This window comes from Gobio gobio (genome assembly GCF_949357685.1).
Source record: "Gobio gobio genome assembly, chromosome: 22".
Taxonomy (NCBI): domain Eukaryota; kingdom Metazoa; phylum Chordata; class Actinopteri; order Cypriniformes; family Gobionidae; genus Gobio; species Gobio gobio.
Genome location: NC_137118.1, coordinates 43,289,538 through 43,303,966, shown reverse-complemented (window position 1 = coordinate 43,303,966; position 14,429 = coordinate 43,289,538). Strand labels below are relative to the sequence as shown.

At 39.4% G+C, this 14,429-nt stretch overlaps 2 protein-coding genes across 2 annotated transcripts in view; one reads left to right on the top strand and one right to left on the bottom strand.

The window, feature by feature from the left end:
• The window catches only part of LOC307118428 (uncharacterized protein), a gene marked incomplete at both ends in the record, with an annotated part of 30,354 nt that extends 30,069 nt beyond the window's left edge, over positions 1–285 (bottom strand). The window contains 2 exons of the mRNA XM_079804036.1: positions 42–114; positions 224–285. Coding sequence (XP_079660162.1) covers positions 42–114; positions 224–285 — 135 coding nt within the window. The remainder of the gene's footprint in view (positions 1–41; positions 115–223) is intronic.
• A 2,804-nt stretch (positions 286–3,089) lies between these two features.
• mfsd14ba (major facilitator superfamily domain containing 14Ba) overlaps positions 3,090–14,429 on the top strand; it is a 32,158-nt gene continuing 20,818 nt past the window's right edge. Inside the window, exons 1-4 of the mRNA XM_079804139.1 lie at positions 3,090–3,418; positions 8,475–8,573; positions 13,299–13,361; positions 13,444–13,571. Coding sequence (XP_079660265.1) covers positions 3,326–3,418; positions 8,475–8,573; positions 13,299–13,361; positions 13,444–13,571 — 383 coding nt within the window. The 5' untranslated portion in view covers positions 3,090–3,325. The remainder of the gene's footprint in view (positions 3,419–8,474; positions 8,574–13,298; positions 13,362–13,443; positions 13,572–14,429) is intronic.

Genomic DNA, 14,429 nt, shown 5'->3' with positions numbered 1-14,429 from the left:
GAAATACATGCAGTTTTCAGCAGTTTATTAGATTCACACACCTCTGTGATCGCACTTGATGCGCCTCCAAACAAGAAAGCAATATTTCCCGCTACAGTCATCGCATGGCCATATCTGTAAATAAGTATGATGCTTATAGTGTGAGCATTATACTTAGCAATCATCTTTCAGTCAATGAAGAGGCATCACAAATGACAGAGAAACACCTGTAAGCTGAACTTACCTTGGGCTTGGTGGGACCCCTACAATTTCTTTGTCAACCCAATGTCCACTTGCTAAAGCCATTTTAGTTATTTTCTGACACCTGATTTCTTTAATCTGTCTTGTGAAAACCAGTAGGGAATGCCTCATGTGCTAAATATTTTACTGTCCCATTGGGAAACATTCACACACAGGCAAACTGTCTCTAGCAGCTGGTAAGATGAGGATAGCGGTTGCCTAGTGACACAAATAAACAAACTTTAGCAGCTCATCATGCTAACTGATCTGCTGCCACCGCCGCAGAGAGACCCATTTAACTTAATTGAGGCAAACCATGAACATGATAAAGACTGAATCGCTTCAGATAGAGCATAACACTTACAAAATATTACAAAAGTCTTTATCACACTTTTAAATACAAAATAACTTTTCTTTATAAAACTTCATGATCTGTTTTTATATTTTATCATATAAAATATTATTGTTTTTAATGTAATATTCTGCTTTGCTTTCCTGTTTTTCTTATTTAATTAATTTATTTATATATACACTCACCTAAAGGATTATTAGGAACACCATACTAATACTGTGTTTGACCTTCTTTCGCCTTCAGAACTGCCTTAATTCTACGTGGCATTGATTCAACAAGGTGCTGAAAGAATTCTTTAGAAATGTTGGCCCATATTGATAGGATAGCATCTTGCAGTTGATGGAGATTTGTGGGATGCACATCCAGGGCACGAAGCTCCCGTTCCACCACATCCCAAAGATGCTCTATTGGGTTGAGATCTGGTGACTGTGGGGGCCATTTTAGTACAGTGAACTCATTGTCATGTTCAAGAAACCAATTAGAAATGATTTGAGCTTTGTGACATGGTGCATTATCCAGCTGGAAGTAGCCATCAGAGGATGGGCACATGGTGGTCATAAAGGGATGGACATGGTCAGAAACAATGCTCAGGTAGGCCGTGGCATTTAAACGATGCCCAATTGGCACTAAGGGGCCTAAAGTGTGCCAAGAAAACATCCCCCACACCATTACACCACCACCACCAGCCTGCACAGTGGTAACAAGGCATGATGGATCCATGTTCTGATTCTGTTTACGCCAAATTCTGACTCTACCATCTGAATGTCTCAACAGAAATCGAGACTCATCAGACCAGGCAACATTTTTCCAGTCTTCAACTGTCCAATTTTGGTGAGCTTGTGCAAATTGTAGCCTCTTTTTCCTATTTGTAGTGGAGATGAGTGGTACCCGGTGGGGTCTTCTGCTGTTGTAGCCCATCCACCTCAAGGTTGTGTGTTGTAGTTTCACAAATGCTTTGCTGCATACCTCGGTTGTAACGAGTGGTTATTTCAGTCAAAGTTGCTCTTCTATCAGCTTGAATCAGTCGGTCCATTCTCCTCTGACCTCTAGCATCAACAAGGCATTTTCTCCCACAGGACTGCCGCATACTGGATGTTTTTCCCTTTTCACACCATCTTTGTAAACCCTAGAAATGGTTGTGCGTGAAAATCCCAGTAACTGAGCAGATTGTGAAATACTCAAACCGGCCCGTCTGGCACCAACAACCATGCCACGCTTAAAATGGCTTAAATCACCTTTCTTTCCCATTCTGACATTCAGTTTGGAGTTCAGGAGATTGTCTTGACCAGGACCACACCCCTAAATGCATTGAAGCAACTGCCATGTGATTGGTTGATTAGATAATTGCATTAATGAGAAATTGAACAGGTGTTCCTAATAATCCTTTAGGTCAGTGTACGTACTTGTACTATTTTGGGTTAGTTTAAATTAAAAAATGCTGTTTAAAAAAATCATTATGCAGAATCTGTGTATATGGAGGGCCAAATAACAAAATTAAATCATGAAATAAATGTTAAAATATTTATATAAAATATGTATTAAATGGATGGATAGAAAGATAGATAGATAGATAGATAGCTAGATAGATAGATAGATAGCTAGATAGATAGATAGATAGATAGATAGATAGATAGATAGATAGATAGATAGATAGATAGATAGATAGATAGATAGATAGATAGATAGATAGATAGATAGATAGATAGATAGATGATGGATGGATGGATGGATGGATGGATGGATGGATGGATATATAGATAGATGGATGGATGGATAGATGATAGATAGATAGATACTGTAGATGGATAGATGAATAGATGGATGATGGATAGATAGATAGATAGATAGATAGATAGATAGATAGATAGATAGATAGATAGATAGATAGATAGAAGGATGGATGGATAGACAGATGGAAGGATGGATATATAGATAGATAGATGGATGGATATATAGATAGATGGATGGATGGATAGATAGAAGGATGGATAATGGATGGATGGATGGATATATATATATATATATATATATATATATATATATATATATATATATATATATATATATATATATATATATATATATATATAAAGATTGAAAGAAAGATGGATGATGGATGGATAGGTAGATGGATAGATAGATAGATGGAAGGAAAGATTGATAGAAAGATAGAAAGATGATGAAAGAAAGAAAGAAGGGTGGATGGATGGATGGATGGATGGGTTTATAGTAATGGACATTTATAGTAATGGAAGGTCATTTATAGTAGTCAGTGATTATAGTGAAGTGTCATCCTCCACAGTGAGCCTTGGTAACATCCTCTGGAAAGGGAAACATCATCTGATAAGGTAATAAAGCGTGACGCACCTCCGTCATCCGCCCAGTGAGAAACTGGTCCATCACCCTGAGTCCAGATCAGCTGAGAGCAGCATCCGCCACTGCACAGGAACCCAGAGCCTCATCTGATGCTGGTTCAGGAACAGCTGCTCGCCGTGTCCCTCTCTCGCCGCGCGGCGTCGCTGTTCTGCGCACCGCAATCACGTAACACTCACACACACACGGCGGAGGGACAGTGTGGCAGCATTTTATCGGTACAGTCTGGTTTCTGCTGGATGTAAATAACCGAATAGAAATACTAAACTCATATTTGGACGGCTGAACCCACTGGTAAAGCTGGAAGGAGCGGGTGGACCGCAGATATGCACCCAGCAGGATGGCGTCTATGTAACTCACACGAAATGTGATGACATATTGATGAAGAAGATGATGGAGAAGGGGGAGATAGACCAGAAACACACCAGCCAAGTTGTGCTGGTCAAGAGAATCATAATGAAGCATGACAGTCCGGTAAGAACAACATACATGACACGAGCATGCGCTAAAAACAACATGCCATTGATTCGCTGCAGCGCTGATGTTTTCTGTTGATATTAGATACTGTGTGTCACGTAAAACGCGTTTAAATGCGTATTTAAAAGATGTATTCGTTTATTAAATGGATATTTAAACATTAATATCCGGTTATCTGTACATACGTGCCGTGCGCACGGAGCGCTGATAGCACATCAGCTAACTTAGCTGACAAATCACAACATTTTTATTTTTTTAAAAGGCTGGAATCGTCGTTTCCTCATTTTATGTGTCGCTAAATGTCGTCTAGGGTCGTTACAACATTTCTTATAGTGTATCACAACGTGTCATGTGTGATATCGATCGTTTTTTAGGAAGGTGTGAAGATGCTAGCAGATTAGCCAATTGAAGCGCTGTGTTCGGCTATTACGTAACAGACGCGAACGCGCGCACAACACCTAGCTGACGCACGCGGGCGCGCGCTTCTCAAGAGCGCAATCTGTTGTCATAGGGACGCAGAAGTCTTCATTCATTTATTCATTACTGTTTGTGTCATTTGCTCATCCTGAATCCTTCACACATACGTTTATTGTATTTATTAATTAATTCGACAAATATTTGCTAATTTGTTGTTTTTGCTCAGCGATATACATATATGATAATTGGGCCATTTTCCCCTCTCATCTTAAAGGGATAGTTCACCCAAAAATGAAAATTCTGTCATCATTTACTTACCCGCAAGTTGTTCCAAACTTGTATGAATTTATTTCTTCTGTTGAACATAAAATGTATGCTGTAAACCAAACTGTTGAGCCCCATTGACTTCCATAGTATGGAAAAAATAATACAATGGAAGTCAACGAGGACCATCAACTGTTTGTTTAATCATATTCTTCAAAATATCTTCTTTTGTGTTCAGTAGAAGGCAGAAATTCGTACATGTTTGGAACAACTTGAGCTTCAGTAAATGGTCACAATTTTTATTTTTGGGAAGAAAAATGGCAGTCTCTCGTGAACGTCGTACGACATTTAGTGGAAGTTAGAGATTACAGTTTGTAAAATCTTAAATATGGATATTTTCCTTACACAAACGCATGGCTTCCCTTCAGAAGGCCTTTATGAACCCCCCGGAGCCGTGTGGAGCAGTTATATGATGGATAGATGCACTTTTATGGACTTCATAAACAAGACAACAAGTCACTGCCATTATAAAGCTTGGATTAGCCAGGACTTTTTTTAAAATAACTCTGATTTTATTCGTCTGAAAGAAGAATGTCATATACACCTAGAATGACTTGAGGGTGAGTAAATCATGGAGTAATTTTCATTTTTGGATGAACTAACCCTTTAATAATAATAATAATAATTAAAAAATTCATATATTTATACACAGTTGTAATCAAAATTATTCAACCCCCTTTTCAAATCAGGTCTGTTGGCAAAATGTACAGACTTTCAGCTGTTTGCAATGAACAAATCAAAATGCAACTTTTAAAATGTATCCTTTAATTGTAAATCTAGATATTGCGGGAGAGTTAGGCTTAAAGGTAGACGGTAACCCCAGCCTGATCTTCCGGCCATTTGATTTCGCTCTGCAGCTCAGTCTGGAAACCTGTACATTAATTTCCACTGCTTCTGTTACACTTTTGCGGGAACCAATCACAGACGGGCTTAAGCCTTGTTTATACTTGACCCGTCCGCACGAGCGCGAGGCAAAAACGGCATCATCGCGGAATGGGCGGTAGTGCGAGTTGAGTGTGCGAGACCCCATTTCGTGGCGGTGTGCAGCGCATTTTTTGTAACTTGTCGCGTGGCTTCGCATCCGACAGGCACCCAGTTTGCACGTACAAATTAGTTGCTTATATTTACAAAATGAGCCTACAAAAGCATAAATAAGCCCTTTTATTGAAAATAAAGATTCATGTTTAATAAGAATGTTCACAAAACTAAATGAAAATGTTTAGTGAAATTAGGATAAATATCTAAGAGATCGTTATTTTAGTTATATACATGTGTGCATACATTTTGTTCTAATGTCACAAGTAATAATATGAAGGTTTACTGAGTTTTACACAATTCTTTTGTAGTATGTTTTTTGGTGAAGTGTAGGCTTACTAAAATAAATATCATCACCTGTGTACATTAGTCCAATTCTTCTCACCTCTGTTTCCTGATGGTTTATAGAACAATTACTGTGAGTCACCCTCTGTTGTTTCAAAGAATAGTACAACGGCGGGCGTGTCAAGTACAAACTCCTCATCCGTTTGGGGAGGAGCGCGCGCAGTTAGCGGAGGCTCACGCTGTGGAGCCAGGCGAAAGTATAAACAAGGCTTTATCCACCTGGCGCACTATTGGAGGGTTTGACACGATGATGATGATGATAGAGAAGCGATGGGTCGTTGCCCGTTGATCACGCCTCTTGTGGTCTGATTGGTTGAAGGACTATCCAATTGCATACAGAGTCATTTGAATTATGCTCGTTTATCACGCCGTAGAAAATACAGAGCAGACTCCGCAGACCAATGTTCAATCTTGAAATGAGCTTGGTCTGGTGATAGCCAGCTTAAAGGGACAGTTCACCCAAAAATGAACATTCTGTCATCGTTTACTCACCCTCAAGTTGTTCCAAACCTGTATGAGGTTCTTTGTTCTGCTGAACACAAAAGAAAATAGCTTGAAGAATGTTTGTAACCAAGCAGGAGGGAAAAAATACTATGGTAGTCAATGGTTGCTCCATCTGCTTTGTTACAAACATTCTTCAAAATTTCAGTTGTTTAGAATTTTTGTGATGCATTACACACATTTTCGTCAGGCATTTCATAAAAAGTTTCATAGGTAAGAAATGTTTAATGCTTAACTTAACACACACACACACACACACACACACACACACACACACACACACACACACACACACACACACACACACACACACACACACACACACACACACACACACAAAAGAATGGTCCAAAAAGTTACGAGAAGATATCATCACCCTACGCAAACAAGGAACAGGATACAAAAAGATAGCAAAGGCACTAAATGCTCCTAGAGACGCGTTGGAAGCAACGTTTGCAAGTTCAAAGTCAAAGGGACGGCGGTTACACTACCTGGACGGGGCAGAAAAAGGAAGCTATCAATGGCTACAATCAGATTTCTTAGAAGGCCGGTTCAGAAAAACCCTCGAGTGACTGTAGTAGACCTGCAGCAAGATCTGATGGCAACGGGCACTGAGGTTTCAGCTTGCACTGTAAGACGAGTAATAAACGCTTGCGGTTTCCAGGCCAGAACCCCAAGATTACACAACTACTGACCGAAAAGCACAAGAAAAGTTGGCTCCTGTGTGCTCACAATCATATAAATAATCCTCAGAAGTTTTGGGATTCTGTCCTGTGGAGCAATGAAACAAAACTGGACCTTTTCGGCTCTATGGATCTAAGAAGAATGACAAAATCAACAAAATTTCGTGAACTTCCCCGGCTCAATTTTTTTTGACAATTTTTTTCTGTACAAAGACAAACATAAATAATGATGAAAGCCAAAATATTAAATGTCACAAATGTATATTGACTGAGTAATCCACTGTTTTGTAGAGGAGGGTCAACATGATTTGGAGCCAAATTAGAGGGGTGTGAAAATGACTTAAGATGGCAGCATCATTATTTAATTTCTACACAGTTTAGTAGGTCCTCCAGGTCCTGCACTTTCTTCAGTTTTCCAGCATATTTGAGCCCTCTCCAGAAGGGACTGTATGATTTTGAGATCCATCTTTTCACACTGAGGACGATTGAGAGACTCAAACACAACTATTAAAAAAGGTTCAGACATTCACTGATGCTCCAGAAGGAAACACAACGCATTAAGAGCCGGGGGGTGAAAACCTATTGAATTTGAAGATTGAGGTAAATTGTACTTAATTTGTCTTCTGGGAAACATGTAAGTATCTTCTGTTGCTTCTTAAGGGCAGTACTAAATGAAAAAAAAAATATATATATATATTTAAACAAAATAAGAAAATATCTTCATCCTGCTCAAAAGTTTTCACCCCCGGCTCTTAATGCGTCTTGTTTCCTTCTGGAGCATCAGTGAATGTTTAAACCTTTTTTTAATAGTTGTGTTTGAGTCTCTCAGTCTTCCTCAGTGAGAAAAGATGGATCTCAGAATCATACAGTCACTGCTGGAGAGGGCTCAAATATGCAAAAGATGCTGGAAAACTGAAGAATGTGCAGGACCTGGAGGATTTTGCAGAAGAACGTTGGGCAGTTTAACTGATCAGGACAAACAAGAGACTCAAGAACAACCATTACAAAACACACACACATCCGTGGATCATCAGGGAACGACACACAGACACAAACACACACACACAGCTGTAGATCATCAGGGAACGACACACAGACACACACACACACACACACACACACACACACACACACACACACACACACACACACACACACAGCTGTGGATCATCAGGGAACGACACACAGTATTGAGAATTAATGGTTCATAAACTTTTCAACAGGGTTATTTTAATAAATTCAGCTATTTTTGTCTTGTGGACTATATGTAATCATTTTGTATGTAAAATATCTTATTCATGACAGTACTAAATAACATGCACTTAGTATGATCTCCTTTATTTTGTTAAAATTATTCACATTTTCACAGATTCTGCAAGCGGAATCTCTTTTTCTTACAACTGTATAAATATATATATTTCACCCAAGTAACATCTGTGTTTCCTGCTTTATGTACAAATGGGTTTAATTATATTATTAACTGGCTTTGCCATTCGTAAGACAATACCGGTAAGTGCAGATTAAGCATGAATTCTTCAAGACTGTGAACTTCTGTCAGTAGTGGGTTGAGAGTTTGGCACAGCTGAATTTCTTTTCCCTTTTGTGCAGTCAGTGAAGTCTTTTGTGTGTCCCAGAGGAATAGCAATGAGATCAGTCCCATTGAAAGCCGAGGAGTTTGGAAATGTGCCACGTTCAAGATTATAATCAGCATTATTAACGATGAGCTGTTTATATTTGCGACGTTCCAGGTCCAGCATGGAATCGGGAAGCCGAGCGTGTATCATGCTGTTGTGGTCATCTTTCTGGAGTTTTTCGCCTGGGGTCTCTTGACGATGCCAATGCTCACAGTGAGTTATTCTAATTCTCATTTATACTTAGTCCATGTTTATCAGGAGAAATGCTTCTATCATAGGCGCATTAAGTTGTTTTTGCCAAATTCACACCAGTAGGTGTCAGTATAAAGTAGAGCTGTATGATTAATCGATCTACACCCATGTGATCTTATTCCTAAATGACAAGGATTCGCCTGTGTCTACTAAACCTTTGAGAAATTCACACCAGAGCATTCACATCTGTGAGAGAGCAGTTGTCATGTATATGAACAACAATCTTTTCAACCACACAGTATCGTTATTTCAATAATTCATGTGATCACAGAAGTACTGGGATTTTAGTTTGGATATAAACACTGATGTCTACAGTAGCGTAACTTGTAACTTGGTGCTTCAAATAACGACTGTATCAATTACATTGTTATGCCAGTAGGTGGCAACAAGTGACTATTAAAACTATATTTGTCATTGAATCATTCTTTCAAGAGATTCGTTCAAAAAATGATTAATTTAGTAATAAAACAAATAGTGTTTATGAGGGGGTTCGAAATCGACCCATATACCCTCATTTCCTGTTCCCTACATTATTCCACTAATATAGTCCACCTGAAGGAGTGAATGAAAGCGAGTGAGTGAATTCAGACACTGAGTGCGCCGGAAGAGCTGCGGCTTTTGCATAGTTTGTGCTGTTTAATAATTTGAAACTTAGCAAACTGGCAGCTCCAGTAGTAATGAAAAGATTTATCTTCAAGAGCCACTGTGTAATATCATTGCGCCGCTGCACTCATGGTACGGCACAAAGTTCCTTGATTATTACGCAGGAATGAGAGAATAGTTCCTAGCCATATCAGTCTAGAAAATCACAACTTTTCATTTTCCATCGGTCTTAGACTAGTACACAATGTAACTATACACATCACAACATGTACAGTGGGGCAAAAAAGTATTTAGTCAGCCACCAATTGTGCAAGTTCTCCCACTTAAAAAGATGAGAGAGGCCTGTGATTTTCATCATAGCTACACTTCAACTATGAGAGACAGAATGAGAAAAAAAAATCCAGAAAATCAGTCACAAATTATGGTGGAAAATAAGTATTTGGTCACCTACAAAAAAAGCAAGATTTCTGGCTCTCACAGACCTGTAACTTCTTCTTTAAAGCTACACTGTGTGATATTTTCCCCCATCTAGCGGTGAAAAGGTATATGACCATCCAGTGAATATTAGTTTCTGTTCCTCCCAATTCCGATTTCGTTTTAACTCCTATGGTGGCCGATTTAGTCCAAGATTAACATGGCGTCCAGTTCGACCTCGTCCACATTCGACACGGTGCCATCGAGTGTTAAAACGCGAAAGGCGAAGCTTGAATTAACGGGTATGTCCCTCTTTGGCTAATGTACTTTCAAGATGGAGGGGCAACATGGCGACCGGCATTCAAACCATTACCAATACATTACCCGTATGTATTTTCAATGGCATATTATAAACTTACGAGAATACTTTATTACTTGAAAGAAGTAAATATATATTAATGAGCACATATATTTTTTGAAGGAACTAAGTGTTTTTAGCTAAGAATAAACAAAAAAAGTTACACAGTGTAGCTTTAAGAGGCTCCTCTGTCCTCCACTCGTTACCTGTATTAATGGCCCCTGTTTGAACTCGTTATCAGTATAAAAGACACCTGTCCACAACCTCAAACAGTCAGACTCCAAACTCCACTATGGCCAAGACCAAAGAGCTGTCAAAGGACACCAGAAACAACATTGTAGACCTGCACCAGGCTGGGAAGACTGAATCTGCAATAGGTAAGCAGCTTGGTGTGAAGAAATCAACTGTGGGAGCAGTTATTAGAAAATGGAAGACATACAAGACCACTGATAATCTCCCTCGATCTGGGCCTCCAAGCAAGATCTCATCCAGTGGGGTCAAAATGATCACAAGAACAGTGAGCAAAAATCCCAGAACCACACAGGGGGACCTAGTGAATGACCTGCAGAGAGCTGGGACCAAAGTAACAATTACATTTATGCATTTGGCAGACACTTTTATCCAAAGCGACTTACATTGCATTCAAGGTACACATTTTACATTTTGTCAGTTCTTGCTTTCCCTGGGAATCGAACCCATGACCTTGGCGTTGCTAGCGCCGTTGCGAGCTACAGGAAAGCTACCATCAGTAACACACTACGCCGCCAGGGACTCAAATCCTGCAGTGCCAGACGTGTCCACCTGCTTAAGCCAGTACATGTCCATGCCCGTCTGAAGTTGGCTAGAGAGCATTTGGATGATCCAGAAGAGGATTGGGAGATCATATGGTCAGATGAAACCAAAATAGAACTTTTTAGTAAAAACTCAACTTGTGTTTGGAGGAGAAAGAATGCTGAGTTGCATCCAAAGAACATCGTACCTACTGTGAAGCAGTAAATGAACATCATGCTCTGGGGCTGTTTTTCTGCAAAGGGTCCAGGACGACTGATCCGTGTAAAGGAAAGAATGAATGGGGCCATGTATCGTGACATTTTGAGTAAAAACCTCCTTCCATCAGCAAGGGCATTGAAGATGAAACGTGGCTGGGTCTTTCAGCATGACAATGATCCCAAACACACTGCCCAGGCAACAAAGGAGTGGCTTCGTAAGAAGCATTTCAAGGTCCTGGAGTGGCCTAGCCAGTCTCCAGATCTCAACCCCATAGAAAATCTTTGGAGGGAGTTGAAAATCCGTGTTGCCCAGCGACAGCCCCAAAACATCACTGCTCTAGAGGAGATCTGCATGGAGGAATGGGCTAAACTACCAGCAACAGTGTGTAAAAACCTTGTGGAGACTTGCAGAAAACTTTGACCTCTGTCATTGCCTACAAAGGGTATATAACAAAGTATTGAGATAAGTATTTGGTCAATAACAAAAGTTAATTTTCCACCATAATTAGCAAATTAGTTCTTTAAAAATCAGACAATGTGATTATCTGGATTTTTTTTCTCATTCTGTCTCTCATAGTTGAAGTGTACCTATGATAAAAATTACAGGCCTCTCTCATCTTTTTAAGTGGGAGAACTTGCACAATTGGTGGCTGACTAAATAATTTTTTGCCCCACTCTAAATAGGAAAATGTTGGCGTTATTTTGTCACTTATTGAGCAGTAGGCTAGCTGGAGCCGTTTACCTCCAGTCTTTGTGCTAAGCTAGGCTAGCGGTGGGTGCGTCAGACAGAGTTATGGCACACATGGAGATGAGAATGGTATGTATGGACTTATCTAACTCTGGGGTATACGGTCAATAAGCTAAAGTCCCAAAAAGTCGGCGTGTTCCTTTAAATTTTCACCAAAATTATACCTTACATCTACGTTACTACTTCAGGTTGAATGATTCTGATTGGCTAAGAAATAGATAAACACAGAAATGTTCGACACATGGACTGATATGCCGGAGCACATCTCCATTGATTATAAGGCTGACACCCGGACCCTGGTTTTAGGCACGTCGTGGCCCTCCAAGGTCACAGAACTGCGCTTCTAGGCTCCAGCTTGTCACGAAAAACAAATAATTCCATCTCTCCAAGGTGCCAGATGTTCTTCTCACCCATACTGATCTGCAACAAAGAATACTAACACATACACAGGACACACAGCTTCTTCAAGGTCGGAGTTGGTTGAGTTCTGCTCTAAACAGGAACCTTTCCCAAAACATACTGGTAACATGCTCTTTCTCTCAGTGAGAGGTTGCAGACAGTATTCATCATTATTCTTTAGTGCTTTAACACACTAAAGTAAATGCTTTAACTATAAAGTAGTCACATAGACAGGCTGGAGTGACCTCAGTGACCTTTGGCTGTCATAGTCAGCTAGAAGAGTAGATATATGTTTTAACACATTATACCAAAACAAGTCCATATTTAATTTCTGGAAGCTGGACCAAACAAGCAAAAACTGTTACTGCATTCCTGGCACGGGTCAGACCCTCGGTCACCTCTCAGATACCAAATACAGACATTCAAAAATACATAATTCACTTTTTTAATTGCCCACTTAAAGTGTTTATAACAAATAAATTACTAATTGCTAAAAATGTATAATTGTCAATGAACAAAGCTTACAATCCTGTGACAACAGGGGGCACTGCAAACTGCTTACTTACTGATCAAAACTATTTTCATTACATTTCGATTCTTTAAAGGAGAAATTCATCTGAATTTTTTTAAAAGGAATTTTGTTTTCCAAATTTTTTTTGTTAACAGCAGTGTTGGTTTTGTTAACCAAAACTAAAACATTTTAAAAAATGTGGTAATTGAAATAAAATATTAGATTAAAAAAATTGAACTTCAAAATATATAAATGTTCTAATAATATAGTATTAACTGAAATAAGTTTACTATTTCTATTTCTTTAGTAATTACTATTACTAAAATAATTCAAACTTCAAATTAAATAAAAATAAATGACAGCTAAATAGAAATTAAACCTAAAAACAAAATTGCTCAAATGTAATATTAAATAAAACAAAATAGAAAAATAAAAGCTAATTTAAAATATGAATAGATATTATTGTAGAATATATAATAAAACTGGTTAACAGAACCATTATGGAGGTGAAATCATTCCCACCTTTATTCTCTGGTTGTTTGGGAAGGCAAATAAGAGTCAGGAAAATATGAAATGATTTTGAGAAATGAATTGAGTTATGTTTTATCTGGGTATTAAAATTATTCTCACAGATTCTTCATAAATGTGCATTTTTCCTCTGTAGGTTTTACACGAAACATTCCCCAAACACACCTTCTTAATAAACGGCCTCATTCAGGGAGTGAAGGTAAGTGCTGTCAGTTGTAATATTTCACTCATAAGTTCATCTGTGATGTTTTCTGATCATTTTTTCTCGTTTGGTTGATCAGGGTCTGCTGTCGTTTATGAGCGCGCCGTTGATTGGTGCTCTATCAGACGTGTGGGGCAGGCGATCGTTTCTATTGGTGACCGTGTTCTTCACGTGTGCGCCCATCCCGCTCATGAGACTCAGTCCGTGGTAAGTCCCGTCCTGCCGTGACCTCAGATGATACTGAATGGATGCGTCTCGCAGAGTTACCACAGTCATATCAAGGAATTTTACAATTGTGATTATGAAAATGAAGTCATGGGGAAAAGTATGGTCGCACTTTATATTAGGTGGTATTAAATACAATTTACTTATTGTGTTCATATTGTATTGCAAAACACTTTTGCTGATATTGAGGTGGGATACGGGTAAAGTTAGGGACAGGTGTGTGTCCCTATGGGGATGGGTAAGTTTAAGGGTATGGTTAGGGACAGGTGTGGTGGTATGGGTAAGTTTAAGGGTATGGTTAGGGACAGGTGTGGTGGTATGGGTAAGTTTAAGGGTATGGTTAGGGACAGGTGTGGTGGTATGGGTAAGTTTAAGGGTAGGGTTAGGGACAGGTGTGGTGGTATGGGTAAGTTTAAGGGTAGGGTTAGGGACAGGTGTGGTGGTATGGGTAAGTTTAAGGGTAGGGTTAGGGACAGGTGTGGTGGTATGGCTAAGTTTAAGGGTAGAGTTAGGGACAGGTGTGGTGGTATGGGTAAGTTTAAGGGTATGGTTAGGGACAGGTGTGGTGGTATGGGTAAGTTTAAGGGTATGGTTAGGGACAGGTGTGGTGGTATGGGTAAGTTTAAGGGTAGGGTTAGGGACAGGTGTGGTGGTATGGCTAAGTTTAAGGGTAGAGTTAGGGACAGGTGTGGTGGTATGGGTAAGTTTAAGGGTAGAGTTAGGGACAGGTGTGGTGGTATGGGTAAGTTTAAGGGTATGGTTAGGGACAGGTATGGTGGTATGGGTAAGTTTAAGGGTAGGGTTAGGGACAGGTGTGGTGGTATGGGTAAGTTTAAGGGT